We start from the raw sequence: 21,587 nt of genomic DNA on the forward strand, positions 1-21,587 counted from the left end.
AAGTTTCACATGAGGAAGGCTGAAGAGCTCTGAAGAACATGTAAAATCTTGAAGTCCATTCCTGGATGGCATTGATCCCACCAGGGACCACCTCTTGACTAATCAGAGATCTTAAGCTTAGTGCTTTCTACTATTCCTGTGCTGTTCTCTTTCCTATAGTCAAACAGGAACCTCCTTCAGAGTATCTGGATCCAGTCTCTCAGGTACTTGCCCAGGTACAGGTGACTCTGCACTTTCTGCTCCTGTGGTTATCTGCAAAGTCAAAAACCTGAAGGTTCTGCAGTTGAAGACAAAAGTAGAGAAGTAGTGGTGCACCTGTAGGCCTGCAGGTCCCACGAAAACCCTACCTATAGAGGAGAGCTGAAAGCCAACCTGTTCACAAGGCTCTTCCTGCTCATGACCATCCCAGCCCTCTCAAATGATAAAGCCAAGGTGGGGGGTTCCCTCTGTGACATCAGCTCTGATGGGCAGTGCAGGTTCTAAAGCCCCTTCTGAACATCAAACCAGGTTGAGCCCAGGATGAGCAAGGGCAAGTTTGAAGGTTTTAGCCCATGCATCGCTGGAGAAAAGCACAAGAGGGCAAAGAGGACATTAGGGTTGCTCTATTTTTCTACACAGAGAAAGCAGCAAGAGCTCCCACTACTGGCACAGTAGCAAATAGCAGCACATTAGCATTGGCAGTTTATGGACATGACACATTTATAGCAGATCTACTTCATTTTATTGATATCTCTAAGCACCAACAGATATTGTAGAGCTGTACAACCAGAGCAGGGCCTATACAGTACAGTAAAGACCAAAATGAGTGGCGTACAGGCCCCTGCTTACCAGAGCTTACAATCTAGGACTACATTTTGAGCAATATAGAAATATTTAGCCTAATCAAGTTCACAGTTAGGCCATCACTGCCAAGGTTCAGGACTGTGCCACAGGGGGAAGCAAAGACTCTCAATGGGCCTCAGCAGTGCCATGATTAGCCCACTGGAAGAACGGTGGAGCCAATGGGAAGCGAGCCTAGTGTTGCGTTTACTGTGTGTGTGCGCCATACAACCCTAATCAAGTGTAAGATGTTGGGCACGTGCCTCTTGTATTTCATTGTTGGTTCACTCGGAGTCTGCCTAAAGCTTCCCATACATGTTGACTTCACCAAATGATTGGGGGCCCACAGATACCCGGTGGATGAGGAGTCAACTCGCTGATGGGTTCTCCTCCAACACGATTTACATATGTGACAATAGATATCTGCTGATTTGCAGTGCATATGGGTCAGGCAGGCCTCTTTGAAGTTTTTTAAGAGGAAATATTCTATTAAAGCAGTGAATGGTGTAACATTTAAAGGCACATCTCTTCCATTTCTATATCTGTCTAGGAGTTTGGGCAGATGGGGGCACATTGGCAAGAACCAGGGGCCACAGGCAAATTGAACAATTAACTGAATCATTGCTACATGGATGGCCAAACTGATTGTCCACATAATCTCACCTAAAGTCTGACCTTCCAGTACCAGATATTGCACGTGGCAGGAGCATGGTGGCAGTTCAGCTTCTGGACTTCACAAGCCCATTTTTGAGGTGCAACATTTGGCCAGGCCCCCTTTAGCTCGCAGCAAGGTTACAGAAACATTTCTTCATCTGACTTTTGCCACATTTCCCTGTGATCCCCAAGCTGGGCTTTCAGGGGTATCCTTAAATTTCACCCACATTGGAATTCAGGCTGAGCCCCAAGCCACTGCTTCCCTGGGAAGGAACCCAAAAGTCAGGCAGCCACTGATACAGAGTTTAGTTAAAGGGTAACTTAAGGCCTGAGCTAACTCATTTTCCCCTTTTGTAGATGTTCTCGTTGCCCAAAGCACTAATGGCTCACACAAGGTGGATCAGCATCCTCCGACCCAGGTGGCAGTTCTTGATTGGCCAACACATAAATCTTTTTTTCTTTAGTACAGACCATCTCTTTTTCAGGGTTTCCCACCACCTTGGCACAGCGTGATCTCTTTCTCTTTAACTGTTGATAGATTTAAAGCCTTCACTGATTCATCATTTGCATGGCTAGCATTAAAGGCACCTTACGGGCAGAACACATTCATACACATAAAGGCAGTGGAGCTGAACTAAAGAACTAGCATACAAAAATACATAGACATATTCATATGAGGTGGAGTTTACATATAAAACAATCCATTTTAGGAAAAAAACCTAAAGAAGACGTTGCTTATAATGTCCCATTACTGCTCAGGATAGAGAGAGCGTTATGTACAGGAAGGCGTCAGAATAAACTCTACATCTTATCTGCTAATAAAATCACATTGATGTTGATGGCGGGGTTAAAAGGAAAAACATGACGGCTAATAAGAGGGCAATAATATTTTTGGGTAGAGTTTTATCTCGTAGGTGGTCTCTCTGCACACTTAACGCAAGTGGATTTTTTGGTGTCCTTGAAGGGTGCTCTTTTGAGAGAAGCATTTCCCACACTCCGTACACCTGAAGGGTTTTTCCCCGGTGTGAATTTTATGGTGCCGGTCGAGGGTGCCCTTCTGGGAGAAGCTTTTGCCACATATTGCGCATGTGAATGGTTTCTCCCCTGTGTGAATGGTCTGGTGCCTCTGCAGGCTGCTCTTTAAACTGAAATCCTTCCCACACTCTGTGCATGTGAAAGGTTTTAGCCCCTTGTGCCTGTTCATGTGCCTCAGGAGCAGGTACTTTTGAGAAAACCTTTCCCAGCATTCAGTGCATGCAAACGGCCTGTCGTCACTATGAATCCGCTCGTGCGCCAGGAGACTGCTCTTCTGATAGAAGCTTTTGCCACATTCAGCGCATATGAACGGTTTCTCTCCTGTGTGAGTCCTTCTGTGCGAATGAAGAAGGTTTTTCCGGGAGAAGCTTTTGCCACAGTCTGTGCAGGTGAATGGTTTCTCCCCGGTGTGAATTTTCTCATGATTAAGAAGTTCGTTCTTTGTAGAGAAGCATCTCCCGCATTCCATGCACCCAAAAGGTTTCAGGCCCGTGTGCAGCTTCTGGTGGCTGAGGAGGTTGCTCTTCTGACAGAACCGTTTCCCACATTCTTTACAGGCAAACGGCCTCTCTCCCGTGTGAATTTTTTGGTGTTTATGAAAGTTGCTCCTATTGGAGAAGCTTTTCCCACATTCCACACAAGTGAATGGTTTCTCCCCCGTATGAACCCTCTCGTGTGTCAGAAGATCGTTCTTTTGACAAAAGTTTTTCCCACAGTCGGTGCAGGTAAATGGTTTCTCCCCTGTGTGGATTTTCTGGTGCGTAAGGAGGCTGCTATTTCCGGAGAAGCCCTTATCGCACATCGTACATGAGAAGGGTTTATCCCCGGAATGACTGGCCTGGTGTCTTTGGAGAGCGCTCCTTAAATTAAATACCATCTCACATTCTGTACAGGGGAAGCGTTTCACGCCGGTGTGAATATTCATGTGAATGAGAAGCTGGTACTTCTGGGGAAAACGCTTCCAACATTCCGTGCAGGTGAAGGGTTTCTGGCCCGTGTGAGTCCTCATGTGTGATATAAGGTTGCTCTTTATGGAGAACCTTCTGCCGCATTCCACGCATGCGAATGGCTTCTCCCCCGTGTGAATCCTCTTGTGCGCCAGGAGATTGTTCTTCTGAGAGAAGCTCTTCCCACATTCAGTACAGGTGAAGGGTTTCTCCCCAGTGTGAACCTTATAATGTTTGCGAAGTTCGTTCTTTATGGGGAAACATTTGCCACATTCCCTACATTTGAAAACTCTCTCGCCGGAGTGGATTTTGATGTGGTTTTGGAGGCTGCTCCTGAACGTGAAGCTTCTCCCACATTCTCTGCAGATGAAGAGATTCTCCCCGGTGTGAATCCTCTTGGTTCTCTTCAAGTTGCTTTTCTGACTAATGTTTTTCCCATGATCCATACGGACAAGAGGTTTCAACCCTGCGTCAATCCTCTGTGTTTTGTGCAGCGGGTTCTCTATATATAAAGTTTTACCATTTTCTGTATCCAAAGAACTAGCGGGACCACTGGACTCCGGGACCTCTGATCTCCATTGTCCGAGCCATGTTTTGGAGATGTCCCAGTTCAGTTCACCATTCAACGAATGATCTGATAAAAAGAAAATGAATATCAACAACTGTGGCCAATCAGATTGGTGCATGTATGACCAGTGTAACATACGTGTGAATGAACAGGGTTGTCCTGTTATACAGCAGAACAACTGATTGGCACATATAACTGCAGGGGTATATACCTGATCTCCACACTATAGGACTCCTTGTATCTTTGGCTACAAATGAAATAAAAACATATATTAGAGTTACATAATCACTTACCCCCATAAGTGAGTGACCCTGTAGCATTTTCAGTTAAATTCACGTGATCTCCGATGTCCAGATCTTCCTCCTTTATCTTTATCTGTAATATTTCTGGTTGTGGCTCTGGGGAAGCTGAGAGTAAGGAAGAGACATGGGTGAGTAAAGCTGGGAGTAAGGAAGAGACAGGGGTGAGTAAAGCTGGGAGTAAGGAAGAGACAGGGTGAAGTAAGCTGAGTAAGGTGAGTAAAGCTGGGACAGCTGGGAGTAAGGAAGACAGGGGTGAGTAAAGCTGGGAGTAAGGAAGAGACAGGGGTGAGTAAAGCTGGGAGTAAGGAAGAGACAGGGTGAGTAAAGCTGGGAGTAAGGATTTGAAATCTTATTAATAGTAAAACGTTACTCACCGGCCCCAGAAATGGGATCCATTTCCCTCTTTATTGTGTCCAGAGGATCCTCAGTGTCCGGCTCTTCATTCTCCCATTTCCCCTCTAACCTCCTTGTTTCCATCTCTGGAGAACCTGACAGCAAGGAACACAAACCCACCATATAAAGCTGCCTGTGGGGATCCCCCCTCTCATATCACTACAATAAATACATGTTGTACTGGGACCAGTTTATCCAATCAGGGAAACCAATGGGGCAGTTTGGGGAGTGAGTCACAAGGAGCCATTTCCCACCCAGATAAATATTTACTCACAGGACACGTGTGACTCCATGTTGGGAATGGGCGGGGCCTCTGTGTGCAGAGAGGAGGGCCCCACACTCACTGTGTATCAGAAGTGCCTGAGATCCATCAGAAGGTCTGTCCTGTGTGTAGGGAACATCACAAGTACAAACAGTATAAGTCCATGGTACTTACCTTCCTAATGTGACCAATAAACCCAATTCCCACATTCCCTCAGTTTCCCGGCTCCTCTTTCTTTTTCAGACTCATTTTTCCACGTTTCTTCCAACACTCTACTGGTTTTTCAACATTCCCCTTTCCTGATCCCTTTCTCTGCTGCTCAAACTTCCCTGCCCTCTCCCAGTTCTTCTTCCACTCCCAACACACATTCCCAATTTCATTCCAACACCCCCTTTCCTGAACCCCAATTACACATACTCTTCTTTCTCTTAAAGGGGTGGTTCACCTTAATGTTAACTTTATGAACCTTAAAGTTAAGGTTCACCTTAAAGTTCTGACTCCAGTATTCAAATGGGGGTCACTGACCCCATCTAAAAACAAATGCTCTGTAAGCATTGTTACTTTCTATTATTCATATTTCTATTCAGTCCTCTCCTATTTATATTCCAGTCTCTTATTCAAATCATCTTTCACCAGAAAATAACTTTTTTTATATCTATCATAATATTGTGTTTGTGTACTATTTATAATTCTGCCATAAAGTATTTGCGCAATGCTTTTACCTGTCTGATGCCCCATGTTCCTGTATGAGGGGCCATATTGAGCCCATTAGCATTAGAAACTCTAACTGACAGGCTGAGATGTGACAGTCAGGTTGTCAAAACTGTCAGAATTAGGAACTTCAAATGACAATTACTCACAAAAGCAGAACTATCCGCGAAAAATGATCAACATGACCTATAGGTAACTTTTAATGTAGATTAATATTTTGAAACTAGTTTTTTTAGTATTAGCATCACTTTAATTTAAAGGTGAACAACCCTCCAAACACTTTTTTCAGTTCAGTTGTTTTCAGATTGTTCCCCACAAATAAAGACTTTTTCCAATTACTTTCCATTATTTATTTTTTACTGTTTTTTCCCAAAATCTAAGTTTAAAGTTGAATGTCCGTGTCTCTGGTGTTTGAGTCTGACAGCTCAGTAATTCAGTTTATGGTCCTGCGCGGGTCCATTTTTTGGAACCCATAGCGGACCCGTACCCGCAACCTGCAATCTGCAACCCGGACCCGCAACCCACATTCTTACCTGCTTGGACCCGCTACCCAAACCGCAAGTACCTTATCCGCAACCCAGACCTGCAACCCGCATTCTTACCATCAAGACCATGATGTCATTGTAAACCGGAAATTACATCATCGGAAATAGACGTGATCAGAAAAAAAGGAGTAAAACAGGAAGTGCTGTCATTGTAAACCAGAAGTGACATCATTGGAAGTAGATGTGATCAGAAAAAAAGGAGTGAAAATCGCTATTAAGAAGACCCGCGGCCCGACCCGCAGATTTTTGCAGGTAACCCCGCGGGTACCCGACCCACTGCAGGACTCTAATTCAGGTGCAGATTCTGTTACAATTTTACAACATTTAGTTGATCCATTTCTCAGCAGCATCTCTGGAGTATCAGCAACTAATGTATCAATTCTAACAGCTGCCTGTAATGAAACCCAGAGATTCCGCTCAGCAGGGACAAAGATAAGAAGTAGATCAATTAAATGTATCAATTTAGAACAGTTTACAGGGTCGGCGACCCCCCCTTCCCAGAGCCTGCTTCAGAAAGTGAAAATTGACACTTTACACTTCAATATTAGGAAAAACTGTTAACAAATAGGAAAGTCATTGGAAAAAAGTCGTTATTTCTGGTGATCTGTCTGAAAACAACCAGATGTTTGAAGGTGGAACAACCCTTTAAGGAGATTTACATAAAACAAATTCCCTGTCAAGGGGGTTAATGTGAGTGCTATCACTCTCTCATCAATCACGTCTAGACTACTTAACTCTCTATTAATTGGCCTCCCCTCCAGAGACTGTCAGCTCTCCAGTCCATAATGAAACACTGCTGCGAGGCTCATACACCTCAGCAACCGCTCCTCCTCTGCCTCGCCATTCTGTCAATCCTGCACTGGCTTCCGTTACCTTTCAGAATCAATTCAAATTAATGACCCTGACATTCAAAGCACTTCATAACTCTGCCCCACCCTACATCTCTGAACTTATCTCTATAAAGCTCAACCAACCGCTTACTACGCTCCTTCTACTGACCTGCTCCTCAACTCTTCTCTCATTACCTCCTCACATGCTCACATTCAAGACTTGCAAGGGCTGCACCCCTCCTCTGGAATTCTCTCCCACGGTCTGTCCGACTTTCTCCCAACCTTTCTGCTTTCAAAAAATCTCTGAAAACGCACTTCTTTCGAGAAGCCTCCCCTCACTCTGCTTAACTACCAAACGCAACACCACATACAACATAACATTTAATTTCATCTTGCCCACTCCCACACCTTGTGTATTACTCCCTTCCCTTTAGAGTGTAAGCTCTTTCTGCACAGGCCCTTCTCACCTTTTGTACCGGTATTGACTGTGATATATGTAACTCCATATGTTCTATGTATGTAATTCATGTGATGTAGTTGTATAATCACATTTACTTTACAGTGCCTACGCAATATGTTGGCGCTATATAAATACATGTTAATAATATATACAATATATATACAACTAATACTGCTCAGCCTGAAATGGTTTCTGCTTTCCTGGACATAGAATAGAATCACATGGACGTGGACCTGTGCTCAGCTGGCTGCCTCAGTTTTAACTTTATTGAGTACAAGGGGCACCTGTCTGACTGTCAGTTATACACAGGGCTGAGTATGAACCAGAAACGGGCAGTGGCACAGCTGGGGATTGGCTGTGGGAATGTGCCAGGGTGGGGGGGTGGGGTCTGTTACAACTGCCATGCTGTCAGTAAGGGGAGTGTCTGACTTGTGGGGATTTATATTCACTGACACACAGCACCACCACTGAACCCCAGAAACAAATAATAAACTTCTCCGTTTCTCATGTAAAGAACATTATCCTTTGCCCATGTTTATTTTCCTCTCTTTATTAATTTGTACATCGAAAACTCTGTTTATATTGATTAATTTATTCTACTGAAACCTGATAATATTCCTCCAACTCATCCAACAAACTTTCCTACTGACTAATGTCCTGTCACTATGAGTCTGTCATTCCCATCCCATTAATATTACCCCAGTTCGCCCTCTACTATCAGTCCCTGCAGCAGGATTAACCCCCAGTCTCCCCTCTCTATCAGTCCCTGCAGCAGGATTAACCCCCAGTCTCCCCTCTCTATCAGTCCCTGCAGCGGATTAACCCCCAGTCTCCCCCTTCTATCAGTCCCTGCAGCAGGATTAACCCCAGTTCTCCCCTCTCTATCAGTCCCTGCAGCAGGATTAACCCCCAGTCTCCCCTCTCTATCAGTCCCTGCAGCAGGATTAACCCCAGTCTCCCCTCTCTATCAGTCCCTGCAGCAGGATTAACCCCCAGTCTCCCCTCTCTATCAGTCCCTGCAGCAGGATTAACCCCCAGTCTCCCCTCTCTATCAGTCCCTGCAGCAGGATTAACCCCCAGTCTCCCCTCTCTATCAGTCCCTGCAGCAGGATTAACCCCAGTCTCCCTCTTCTATCAGTCCTGAGCAGGATTAACCCCCCAGTCTCCCCTTCTATCAGTCCCTGCAGCAGATTAACCCCCAGTCTCCCCTCTCTATCAGTCCCTGCAGCAGGATTACCCCCAGTCTCCCCTCTCTATCAGTCCCTGCAGCAGGATTAACCCCAGTCTCCCCTCTCTATCAGTCCCTGCAGCAGGATTAACCCCCAGTCTCCCTCTTCTTATCAGTCCCTGCAGCAGGATTAAGCCCAGTCTCCCTCTCTATCAGTCCCTGCAGCAGGATTAACCCCCAGTCTCCCCCTCTCTATCAGTCCCGCAGCAGATTAACCCCCAGTCTCCTCCTCTCTATTCAGTCCCTGCAGCAGGATAACCCCCAGTCTCCCCTCTCTATCAGTCCCTGCAGCAGGATTAACCCCCAGTCTCCCCTCTCTATCAGTCCCTGCAGCAGGATTAACCCCCAGTCTCCCCTCTCTATCAATCCCTGCAGCAGGATTAACCCCCAGTCTTCCCTCTCTATCAGTCCCTGCAGCAGGATTTAACCCCAGTCTCCCTCTCTATCAGTCCCTGCAGCAGGATTAACCCCCAGTCTCCCCTCTCTATCAGTCCCTGCAGCAGGATTAAGCCCCAGTCTCCCCTCTCTATCAGTCCCTGCAGCAGGATTAAGCCCCAGTCCCACAGACAGTACAGGAGGAGGAGGAGGAGGAGGAGGGAAATGACTTACCCAGTAGCTGAGGCTGGAGATGTGGAGTACAGGGGATGGAATGTCAGGGAGTTACAGGGAGCAGCAGGGGACAATTCCCAGTCGGTGCCTCACATTTGGTTCTATAAAGACAAGGGAAGGAACAAGTTCTGTGACATGTCAGACCCTCCCCCTAGGGAAGTCACCTCCGTTCTCACCAGATCATGTTGGACACCTCAGGCCCCTCCCTCTTCCTTAAGGCCAATGAAAATGGCTCTGAGTCTGACTTCCCTTATGAGCATCGGGAGCCTGTGTAAGCGCCATTTTGCTTGTGGGCAGATTTGCCATTTCCACGTTTCTAGAAGCAGCACGTGTCGGTTACACAGGGAAAGTAATAACAATAAAGCCGGGCAGTCAGTCCACTGGCCAATGTGCTTCCCTTAGTTGCCCGGCCAGCAATACTCAGGTTGCAAATAAAACAGTGTCTCATTAAAAAGGGAAGTTGTTATTGTTGTTTATTTACATGTGAAGGTATAATGCTAGGCAGGCAGAAAAGCTAATTATGTGGCCTTTGCTGGAGCTGGTGTCAGTGCAACAGCAGTGCCTTGCTTTATGGCAGGAGTATAGAGTCCCAGTAATGCTCTCCCCTTCCCACCCTGACTTACAGTTAATGGAAGAGCTGCAATAAGACAATGCAGGGGCAGGGGCGATCCTGGCCCCTCCAGCGCCTGAGGCAGCAGCAGTTGCTGCTGCCCCCCCTCCCCCGGAAATTTGCTCTTAAAGTACCAGGAGCAGCATTTTTGCCGCCCCTGGTACCTAGTGGGGTGCTGCCACCTGAGGCAACAGCCTCAACTTGCCTCATTGGCGAAGCACCCCTGTGCAGGGGATAAAGTCATGGGCAGAACAAACAGCAAATAATCCCTGGGACACTGCAAGTGCCACCAGCCCAACTGCCACCTCCTGACTCTCTCTAGGCCCCTCTCACAGCCCGTGTAGTATTAGCAAGGGCACATGGAATATATTGTTCTTAGTAAAGAATAAAGTGTCAAAGTTATTCCTCCCAACTGTTCCTTTTTTCGTGGGACAGTCCTGAGTTTGGCAGCTCAGCCCGCAGTCCCGAATTATTACTGAAATGTCCCGACTTTCTCTTTCATCTCCTGCACTGAACAGCCAGAAAATGACACAACGTTTCTGAAACTTAATTGGCTTTTGGCAGAGAGTCCAGAATACATAGCAGGTGCACTTACATTTGTAACAATTTTAGATAAACAACTGTAACAATTTAAGATAAGCAGGTCTCTTGGGAAACTGTGACTCGCATAAAGGGCAATCCACCTTTATTAGCAAAACTGTAATAACACATAAAAACCACAGAAATGTGTTCATAACCTGCTAAGATTTGGTAACGTTAACATGGTAATTAGGGGGTGTGGCCATAACATAGGCGTAGTAAAAAATCGCCATGCAAAACTTTTTGTCCCTCTTTCTATTTCCAATATGTTGGGAGGTGTGCAAAGTGGATTTTTTCCCAGTGCAATTACAGTACAAACATGTAGAATGTTACTTATTCCTCATATAAGTTTATGAATTTAAAGGACAAGTTCACCTTAAAATGTAATCTATTGACCCATTATGTTTATTGCACACACACACGAGGCAGGAATTTGTTGTGGCCTCATTACAGCAAGTGCTCCTGCTCACAAGTGCCATATATATATATATATATATATATATATATATATATATATATATATCTATATGGAAATATCCTGAGTTAATCTTCCGTTACTTCCCAGGATTCCTTTGGATGTAAAGGAGTGGTTTGCCTTTAAGTTAACTTTTGGTATGTTATAGAATGGCTAATTCTAAGCAACTTTTCAATTGGTCTTCATTATATTTTTTATATATTTTTAAATTATTTGCCTTGTTCTTCTGACTCTTTCCAACTTTAAAATGGGGGTCACTGACCCCATCTAAAAAACAAATGCTCTGTAAGGCTCCACATTTATTGTTATTGCTTCTTATTCCTCATCTTTCTATCTAGGCCTCTCCTATTCATATTCCTGTCACTTACTCAAATAAATGCATGGTTGCTAGGGGAATTCAGACCCTAACAACCAGATTGCTGAAATTGCAAACCAGAGAGCTGCTAAATAAAAACATAAATTTCTCAAAAATAAATAACACATTTTAAAAATAATAACACAAATAATAAAAAATGAAAACCAATTGCAAATTGTCTCACAATATCCCTCTCTACATCCTACTAACAGTTAATTTAAATGTGAACAACACCATTAATAAGCAAATGATGGACACGTAGATAAGGGATCAGTGTGGGATAAACTGTGGAAGATGCTGTTCAGACTACAACTGGGATTATGACCTCCTGTTGGGATTAGGCAGAGTTTAAAAGACCAGAAACAATTTTTTTTTAAAAAAAAAAGTTAGTTTCTATTTGACAAAAAATAAAACACCAAGGCAGTTTTAACTTTCAATTCGCAAAGTCTTTATTAAAGGGATACTGTCATGGGAAAAAACATTTTTTTCAAAATGAATCAGTTAATAGAGCTGCTCCAGCAGAATTCTGCACTGAAATCCATTTCTCAAAAGAGCAAACAGATTTTTTTTTTTAATTTTGAAATCTGACATGGGGCTAGACATATTGTCAATTTCCCAGCTGCCCCCAGTCATGTGACTTGTGCTCTGATAAAATTCAATCACTCTTTACTGCAAGTTGGAGTGATATCACCCCCTCCCTTCCCCCCCCCCCGCAGCCAAACAAAAGAACAATGGGAAGGTAACCAGATAGCAGCTCCCTAACACAAGATAACAGCTGCCTGGTAGATCTAAGAACAACACTCCATAGTAAAATCCAGGTCCCACTGAGACACATTCAGTTACATTGAGAAGGAAAAACAGCAGCCTGCCAGAAAGCATTTCTCTCCTAAAGTGCAGGCACAAGTCACATGACCAGGGGCAGCTGGGAAATTGACAACATGTCTAGCCCCATGTCAGATTTTAAAATTGAATATAAAAAAATCTGTTTGCTCTTTCAGTGCAGAATTCTGCTGGAGCAGCACTATTAACTGATTCATTTTGAAAAAAATTTTTTCCCATGACAGTATCCCTTTAAGAAATTACTTACCGATTCTCTGCTTGAGCTCCTCTTCAGAAATGGCAACTCAATTTCTCATCCCTGCCTTTTATAGGAGATAGACAAGGAGGAAAAATCCAGCGCCGCACAATGGATCGTCGCTGTTTCTGAAGAGGAGCACGAGTAAGTAATTTCTTAATAAAGACTATGCGAATTGAAAGTTAAAACTGCCTTGGTGTTTTTTTTTTCATTAAGTATAAACACATTTTTTAAAAAAAAAAATGTTTTATGTTACTGGTCCTTTAACATAAAAGGGTCTGCTTGATATACATTGTTTCATCTGGGAACCCATCAACATTCATCTTAAAGGGACACTGTCATGAGAAAACAGCAGAATTCTGCACCGAAATCCATTTTTCAAAAGATCAATTTGATTTTTTGATATTTAATTTTGAAATCTGACATGGGGCTAGACATTTCTGTGGTTTTTATGTGTTATTACAGTTGCCCTTTAAGCTGCAAGTTACAGTTTACCCAAGAGACCTGCTTATTTTAAATTGTTAGAGTTGTTTCTTTGCTTATCTTAAATTGTTACAAATGTATCTAAGTGCACCTGCCACATATTCTGGGCTCTACCAAAAGCCAATTACGTTTTAGAAACTTTGTATCTTTTTCTGGCTTTTCAGTGAAGGAGATGGGGAGGTGACCATGGGGAGGAAAGCAGCCGAGGAGCAGGGAATCTGGGTAAGTACTCGAGATGCACGAGGGTTTGGAATTGGTTTGGTATTCGGCCAAATCTGTACCCCTGGATTCTGCTGGACCCTAAAAATAAGGGTTTGCTGCATCCCTAGTACTGACAAGAGGTTGCTTTTACTTACCTGGGGGGGGTTGGGGTTCCAGTCTGACAACAGGAGAGAGAGCAGCCCAAAAATAAGACCTGCAGAGAATTAGAGCTCAGGACTTGGGTAACTATTGGGGGGTTGGATTTGATGCGGAGCAGCTTCAGGGGGACAGACGCTTTATTGTGGGTGGTCCTACCTGTTCAATTGCATTATTAACCTGATTTATAACTGGAGCAGATTCAGCCGAATCCCAAACCTGAACTGTGAATCCTGTGCTGTGGGAATGGATACGTGTGTAACCCCAAACTTCAGTTAATATTCATTCTGCCCATTCTGGTAGCAACACATAGATATTTTATATGTATATCATTCTAAATCACTAATGGAATGTTTGCGTTTTGTTTGTTTGTTTTTTTTGTCTCTAACCAGGAGAGTTTGTTAGTGATCTCTGTATAAACAAGCCCCTACCTTCTTGCAGTTGCTGCCTGTGTCTCAGGTTTACAGATAAAGAGGAGTTTACTGTATGGCAGTTTATCTGTGCAACTGCCTTCTCCTTCCATCGCTCTGAATAATAAGGAAGTTGGAAGTTTCACACAGATATTTAACTTAATCAACTCTGGATCAGACATTTGACATGTGGTTTGGGCTGTTTTGTGCTATGTACTGAGAGACAAAGGGTTGTAGTTCAGCAGGAGCTTCAGTTGGATTGCTGCAATTTGCTACCGCCTCTAGTTATTAGGAGAGGTATAATTATGTTCTACATAACCAATGTCACAACTCCCTGCAGCTCCACTAGCCGTTCCCACACACAACTACAATCTGCCCACCAGAAACATGGCCGCACCCCTGTCTATCAGTGTCAGCTTTCATGCTCCCATTCCATTGGATATTAGGCTGTGAGATGAGGAATAAACAGATCCCACCCCTTCCTGTATGAATATTATACCCTCCATTTACTGTAATCTGATTGGTTATACAGTTCAGTGATGTCTCCAAAGAGATTGGGTTTGTCCCAGGAATAGGGAAGCAAAGAAGACGGTGAGACGGGATAAAATGACCCAAGAAGCCCTTCATGTGCAAAACATACAGCATGAGACCTTCTGGTATCCTTCTATTGTATCCCAGGAATAGGGAAATACTGGGACCACTGGCAATATCACACACAGACAAAATGTGAGGGACAGACTGGGAATTGTCCCCTACTGCTCCCTGTAACTCCCTGCAACTCCCTCTTACTGTGTCCCTGACATTCCCATCCCCTGTACTCACATCTCCAGCCTCATCTACTGGGTAAGTCATTTTCCCTCCTCCTCCTCCTCCTCCTGCACTGTCTGTGGGACTGGGGCTTAATCCTGCTGCAGGGACTGATAGAGAGGGGAGACTGGGGGTTAATCCTGCTGCAGGGACTGATAGAGAGGGGAGACTGGGGGTTAATCCTGCTGCAGGGACTGATAGAGAGGGGAGACTGGGGGTTAATCCTGCTGCAGGGACTGATAGAGAGGGGAGACTGGGGTTAATCCTGCCTGCAGGGACTGATAGAGAGGGGAGACTGGGGGTTAATCCTGCTGCAGGGACTGATAGAGAGGGGAGACTGGGGGTTAATTCCTGCTGCAGGGACTGATAGAGAGGGGAGACTGGGGGTTAATCCTGCTGCAGGGACTGATAGAGAGGGGAGACTGGGGGGTTAATTCCTGCTGCAGGGACTGATAGAATCGAGGGGAGACCTGGGGGATTTAATCCTGCTGCAGGGACTCTGATAGAGAGGGGAGACTGGGGGCTTAATCCTGCTGCAGGGACTGATAGAGGGAGTCTGGGGGTTAAATCCTGCTGCAGGGACTGATAGAGAGGGGAGACTGGGGGTTAATGCCTGCTGCAGGGGACTGATAGAGAGGGGAGGACTGGGGTTAATCCTGCTGCAGGGACTGATAGAGAGGGGGAGACTGGGGGTTAATCCTGCTGCAGGGACTGATAGAGAGGGGAGACTGGGGGTTAATCCTGCTGCAGGGACTAATAGAGAGGGGAAGACTGGGGTGTTAATCCTGCTGCAGGGACTGATAGAGAGGGGAGACTGGGGGGTTAATCCTGCTGCAGGGGACTGATAGAGAGGGAGACTGGGGGTTAATCCTGCTGCCAGGGACTGATAGAGAGGGCAGACTGGGGGTTAATCCTGCTGCAGGGACTTGATAGAGAGGGGAGACTGGGGGTTAATCCTGCTGCAGGGACTGATAGAGAGGGGGAGACTGGGGGTTAATCCTGCTGCAGGGACTGATAGAGAGGGGAGACTGGGGCGTTAATCCTGCTGCAGGGACTGATAGAGAGGGGAGAACTGTGGGACTGGGGATAAACTGGTCCAGTTACAACATGTATTTTATTGTAGTGATATGAGAGGGGGGATCCCCACAGGCAGCTTTATATGGTGGGTTTGTGTTCCTTGCTGTCAGGTTCTCCAGAGATGGAAACAAGGAGGTTAGAGGGGAAATGGGAGAATGAAGAGCCGGACACTGAGGATCCTCTGGAAACAATAAAGAGGGAAATGGATCCCGTTCCTGGGGCCGGTGAGTAACGTTTGTGTAGGACACATGTGGTTACACAGAGCTCAGCTTTGCTGTAGGGACAGGAGGGGTTAAACCCCAGCAGGAGGTTCTGCCCTACAGACATAATTCCCAGTAGAATTCCTTACTCCCAGCTTTACTCGCCCCTGTCTCTTCCTTACTCCCAGCTTTACTCACCCCTGTCTCTTCCTTACTCTCAGCTTTACTCACCCTTGTCTCTTCCTTACTCCCAGCTTTACTCACCCCTGTCTCTTCCTTACTCCCAGCTTTACTCACCCATGTCTCTTCCTTACTCCTGGCTTTACTCACCCCTGTCTCTTCCTTACTCCCAGCTTTACTCACCCATGTCTCTTCCTTACTCCCGGCTTTACTCACCCCTGTCTCTTCCTTACTCCCAGCTTTACTCACCCCTGTCTCTTCCTTACTCACTCCTGTCTCTTCCTTACTCCCAGCTTTACTCACCCCTGTCTCTTCCTTACTCACTCCTGTCTCTTCCTTACTCCCAGCTTTACTCACCCCTGTCTCTTCCTTACTGGCAGCTTCCCCATTGGCTGAATCAGAAATATTACAGATAAAGATAAAGGAGGAAGAACTGGAATCTGAAGATCATGTGACCCCAATGGAAGCTGATGGGGGTAAGTAGACAGGGAATTGTATCTGAACTAATTAGGGGGAGCCTATTGGTTACAGTATTATGACCTGTGGAGACAGGAAGGTGCAGTGCATTGTGAGAAAAGCATTAGAAAAAACAACTTTAGTATAATTGTACTGGTATGTGTAGTCATGATGAGCAGTGCAGAGAATAGCAGTTGCACATAACGACTATATTCTTTCTGTTTCTGGCATTAGAGAGCTGCTGGGCGGATGAAGAGAATATACACAGAAACTGGTTAAACCACTGGGGGCCAAAAGACCCACAATCTGGGGATTCCTGCACTTTGGGACCAGCCAATGAGCTGTCAGATGTCTCTGGAGAATTAACTGGGCCTGCGAGGCACACGCCCAGCTCCAGATATGGATTTAGTTCTACAACATCAGGATTTATCTGCCATAAATGTGGCAAATGTGTTTCTCGGAGGCAAGAGCTTGACACCCACCCTTGTGCCTGCGCTGGGACGTACAGTGGTACTGAGTATCACAGAGAACATGCCACGCCCACTTGCACTCAGCTGGGATTTAACCCTGATGTGCTGCACAGTCTTCACATTCCTCAGCAGGTGCACACGGGGGAGAAACCATTCACCTGCACCGAGTGTGGGAAACGATTCTGTCACAAGAGCTCCCTTATGGCACATGAGAGGGTTCACACGGGAGAGAAACCGTTCACGTGTGCACAATGTGGGAGGAGTTTCACTATTAAGAACAGACTCACCAAACACCAGAAAATGCACTCGGGGGAGAAACCATTCACTTGTACAGAATGCGGGAAAAAATTCTCCATAAAAGAGGAACTGCAGAAACACATGCGGATGCACACGGGGGAGAAACCTTTCGCTTGTACAGAGTGTGGGAAATGTTTCCCTTTAAAAAACAGGCTGACCACACACCAGAGGATTCACACCGGGGAGAAACCATTCACCTGCACACAATGTGGGATAAGTTTCTCTTTAAAGAGTCGGCTTAACATACACCGGCGAATCCACACAGGAGAGAAACCCTTCAAGTGCACAGAATGTGGCAAGAGCTTCTCTATGAAGAACAAACTGCAGAAACACGTGAGGATGCACACGGGGGAGAAACCGTTCACATGTACGGAATGTGGGAGGAGTTTCTCTTTAAAGAACAGGCTCATTGCTCATCAGAGGATCCACACAGGAGAAAAACCCTATAAATGCAAAGAATGCGGGAAAAGTTTCTCTTTAAAAAAGGGTCTTCAGAAACACCTGCGAATGCACACTGGGGAGAAACCCTACGCATGCACAGAATGCGGCCGATGTTTCTCTTTGAACTGCAGCCTCCGCAGGCACCAGAGGATCCACACCGGGGAGAAACCCTTTCAGTGCAAAGACTGCGGGAAGAGTTTCTCCATAAAGAACGACCTTCAGAAACACGTGAGAATTCACACGGGGGAGAAACCTTTCACTTGCACTCAGTGCGGCAAATGCTTCTCTCTAAAGAGCAACCTTCAGAGTCACAGTAAAACCCACACGGGGGTAAAACCATTCGCCTGCCCTGAATGTGGCAAGTGCTTCTCTCACAAGTGCAGTCTGCGCAAACACCAGAAGAGTCACAGCGACCCCAAACCTCTGATAGAGAAGCCCTTCCAATGCAGCGAGTGCGGCAAGGGCTTCTCCTACAAGTTCACCCTTCGGAAACACCAGAAAATTCACGTAACGCTGTAATTGGGTGAAGACCCCCAGGAAGGAACGTCGCGTACACTTTGTATCAAGGACTTGATGTGGGACTGGCCTTTAATTCCTATGCACAGACATTGTGTTGTATTGACTTCCCTGTAGCAACCCATAGCAACCAATGAGCTGTTAGCTGTGATTATTATAGAGCAGTTAGCTAAATAAATGCTAATGTCTGATTGGTTGTTATGGGTAAATGAGGCTGCTGGTCTTCTTATTCCATCTGTGTCCCTCCCATTCACTTCTCTATAGTGAGATGCCCATGTGCTTCCGACAGACTCCTATGGGCAGTGCTACGGAGTGTTTCTGCCAACCGGAACCCAATCACAGGCTGCAATATAAATATATAATATATACCTGTAGCTTATGTATTATTTATATAAGAAACACCGAAATCTGCCAACGTCTTTATTTCCTGTATGTATCTCTTTAAATGGAACCCCCCCCCCCAAAAAAAAGGGGTAAACTGCCTGGAAGAAATGATTATTCTAAGCAACTTCCCACTATACGTTCAGTCCTCGTTCTCATTGGCTTCATCGTTCTGTGTAAGTGACAAATAAAACAGCATAAGCTCAGACTCCTGGTCTCACACTACATTGTTTCAATAGGCAGAACCAGCAGTGCAGAGAATAGAATGGGACAGTCCATTTAGAATTGGTGAGAATAACAAATGAATGGATAGGAAGAAAGACATATTCTTTTATTTGACAATGTTATTTTTGGGTTGACTTTCCCTTTAAAGGGATCCTGTCATTGGAAAACATGTTTTTTCCAAAACACATCAGTTAATAGTGCTGCTCCAGCAGAATTCTGCACTGAAATCCATTTCTCAAAAGAGCAAACAGATTTTTTTATATTCAATTTTAAAATCTGACATGGGACTAGACATTTTGTCAATTTCCCAGCTGCCCCCAGTCATGTGACTTGTGCCTGCACTTTAGGAGAGAAATGCTTTCTGGCAGGCTGCTGTTTTTCCTTCTCAATGTAACTGAATGTGTCTCAGTGGGACCTGGATTTTACTATTGAGTGTTGTTCTTAGATCTACCAGGCAGCTGTTATCTTGTGTTAGGGAGCTGCTATCTGGTTACCTTCCCATTGTTCTGTTGTTAGGCTGCTGGGGGGAAAAGGGAGGGGGTGATATCACTCTAAATTGCAGTACAGCAGTAAAGAGTGATTGAAGTTTATCAGAGCACAAGTCACATGACCAGGGGCAGCTGGGAAATTGACAATATGTCTAGCCCCATGTCAGATTTCAAAATTGAATATAAAAAAACTGTTTGCTCTTATGAGAAATGGATTTCAGTGCAGAATTCTGCTGGAGCAGCACTATTAACTGATTCATTTTGAAGAATTTTTTTTTTCCCATTACAGTATCCCTTTAAGATAAGTAACAGAATGCACAGCCTCTCACTGTATGTATCAGATTGGTCTCCCTTTTCCGCAGCTGAATGGTTTGTCCCAGAGACATTAGCTGCCTGAGGTGGGACAGACTTGTGCATTTACTGGGGGTGAGCATGTGACTTCCTCTGCAAGAAGTCCCTAAAGGGATAAATCAGGACTGAAATGGCAAAACAGTAAATGGCGGAAGCTGAGTCTCTTATTAACCCGCACTTTCCATAACAGTCGCCTCTGATGTGAGAGTTACAGATAAAGAGCAGGGAAAGTGCGGCGGATGGATATACAGAAGGGCAGTGATAACACACGGAACACTTTACACTCACTGTTATAGTCTGTGTGGCACCTGCAACCAGAACCCTCCGCGGCCCAGCTGCCAATCAGTTTCTCCACCCGGAAACTCCGCGCTGCTAAGGAAACGCTCAGGAAGTAACGCGCCTGACACACGCTGCCCACCAACAATATGGCGGCTACACCTCCAGTTCCGACACTTTCAGAGAGGAAATTCCTGTTTTATTAGGCTATTCACTCACTGAGAGATATACCCACTGCTCCGTGTCATTGGCTAAATGCGCAGAACTGATATAAATGAGATTTTACCTTTGACAGTTTAATTACCCGGCTCTGAGTCTCCACTCACGTCTCCTTCCTCTATATGAGACCTGCTCTCTGATTCGTCCTCACTCACTAGTCACATGTCACCGTGACGTCATAAATCACAATAAGAAGAATCCCTGGGATCTACTGATCCTGGTCACTGGTCTGATCTCTCTGATTTATATATGTCTCCTGTCATAGGCCTTCCCCTGCCCTCTCATCCCCTGCCTGGACTCTGGGTAAATCTCTCTATCTCCTGCTCTACTGTCTGTTTGGAGGACTGGGAAGGGACCTGCTGCAAGAGAGGGGACTGGGGGATTAATCCTGCTGCAGGACTGATAGAGAGGGGAGATGGGGGTAATCCTGCTGCAGGGGAGAGGGGAGACTGGGGTTAATCCTGCCAGGGACTGATAGAGAGGGAACTGGGGGTTAATCCTGCTGATGGGGTTAATAGGACTGGAGGGGAGACTTAATCCTGCTGCAGGAGAGGGAGAGGAGACTGGGCTTAATCCTGCTGCAGGGACTGATAGAGAGGGGAGACTGGGGGTTAATGCCTGCTGCAGGGACTGATAGAGAGGGGAGACTGGGGGTTAATCCTCTGCAGAGACTGATAGAGAGGGTAGACGGGGGTTAATCCTGCTGCAGGGACTGATAGAGAGGGGGAGACTGGGGGTTAATCCTGCTGCAGGGACTGATAGAGAGGGGAGACTGGGGGTTAATGCCTGCTGCAGGGACTGATAGAGAGGGGAGACTGGGGGTTAATCCTGCTGCAGGGACTGATAGCGAGGGGAGACGGGTTAATCCTGCTGCAGGCGACTGATAGAGAGGGGGAGCACTGGGGGTTAATCCTGCTGCAGGGACTGATAGAGAGGGGAGACTGGGGGTTAATCCTGCTGCAGGGACTGATAGAGAGGGGAGACTGGGGGTTAATCCTGCTGCAGGGACTGATAAGAGGGGAGACGGGGGTTAATCCTGCTGCAGGGACTGATAGAGAGGGGAGACTGGGGGTTAATCCTGCTGCAGGGACTGATAGAGAGGGGAGACTGGGGGTTAATCCCTGCTGCAGGGACTGATAGAAGAGGGGAGACTGGGGGTTAATCCTGCTGCAGGGACTGATAGAGAGGGGAGACTGGGGGTTAATCCTGCTGCAGGGACTGATAGAGAGGGGAGACTGGGGGTTAATCCTGCTGCAGGGACTGATAGAGAGGGGAGACTGGGGGTTAATCTGCTGCAGGGACTGATAGAGAGGGGAGACGGGGTTAAACCTGCTGCAGGGACTGAGAGAGGGGAGACTGGGGGTTAATCCTGCTGCAGGGACTGATAGAGAGGGGGGACTGGGGGTTAATCCTGCTGCAGGGACTGATAGAGAGGGGAGACTGGGAGTTAATCCTGCTGCAGGGACTGATAGAGAGGGGAGACTGGGGGTTAATCC

General features: G+C 45.9%; 2 protein-coding genes across 4 annotated transcripts in view; one reads left to right on the forward strand and one right to left on the reverse strand.

Moving 5' to 3' along the window:
- LOC121394778 (zinc finger protein 850-like) overlaps positions 1–21,587 on the forward strand; it is a 209,650-nt gene that overhangs the window by 174,309 nt on the left and 13,754 nt on the right. The window contains exons 3-4 of the mRNA XM_041566775.1: positions 16,352–16,447; positions 16,662–18,152. Of these exons, the coding sequence (XP_041422709.1) occupies positions 16,352–16,447; positions 16,662–18,152 (1,587 nt within the window). The remainder of the gene's footprint in view (positions 1–16,351; positions 16,448–16,661; positions 18,153–21,587) is intronic.
- Positions 1,120–21,587, reverse strand: part of LOC108719524 (gastrula zinc finger protein XlCGF57.1-like) — a 385,853-nt gene continuing 365,385 nt past the window's right edge. The window contains exons 1-5 of one of the 3 annotated variants that reach the window (XM_018268425.2): positions 9,364–9,387; positions 4,993–5,102; positions 4,700–4,813; positions 4,317–4,430; positions 1,120–4,089 (exon numbers count right to left, since the gene is read on the reverse strand). In XM_018268425.2, coding sequence (XP_018123914.1) covers positions 2,405–4,089; positions 4,317–4,430; positions 4,700–4,813; positions 4,993–5,011 — 1,932 coding nt within the window. In that variant the 5' untranslated portion in view covers positions 5,012–5,102; positions 9,364–9,387 and the 3' untranslated portion in view covers positions 1,120–2,404. Of the gene's footprint in view, positions 4,090–4,316; positions 4,431–4,699; positions 4,906–4,992; positions 5,103–9,363; positions 9,388–21,587 lie in introns of those variants that run through there. The other 2 variants (XM_041566906.1, XM_041566905.1) reach the window with 2 other exon arrangements.

The sequence above is a fragment of the Xenopus laevis genome, chromosome 6L (assembly GCF_017654675.1).
Source record: "Xenopus laevis strain J_2021 chromosome 6L, Xenopus_laevis_v10.1, whole genome shotgun sequence".
Lineage (NCBI taxonomy): Eukaryota > Metazoa > Chordata > Amphibia > Anura > Pipidae > Xenopus > Xenopus laevis.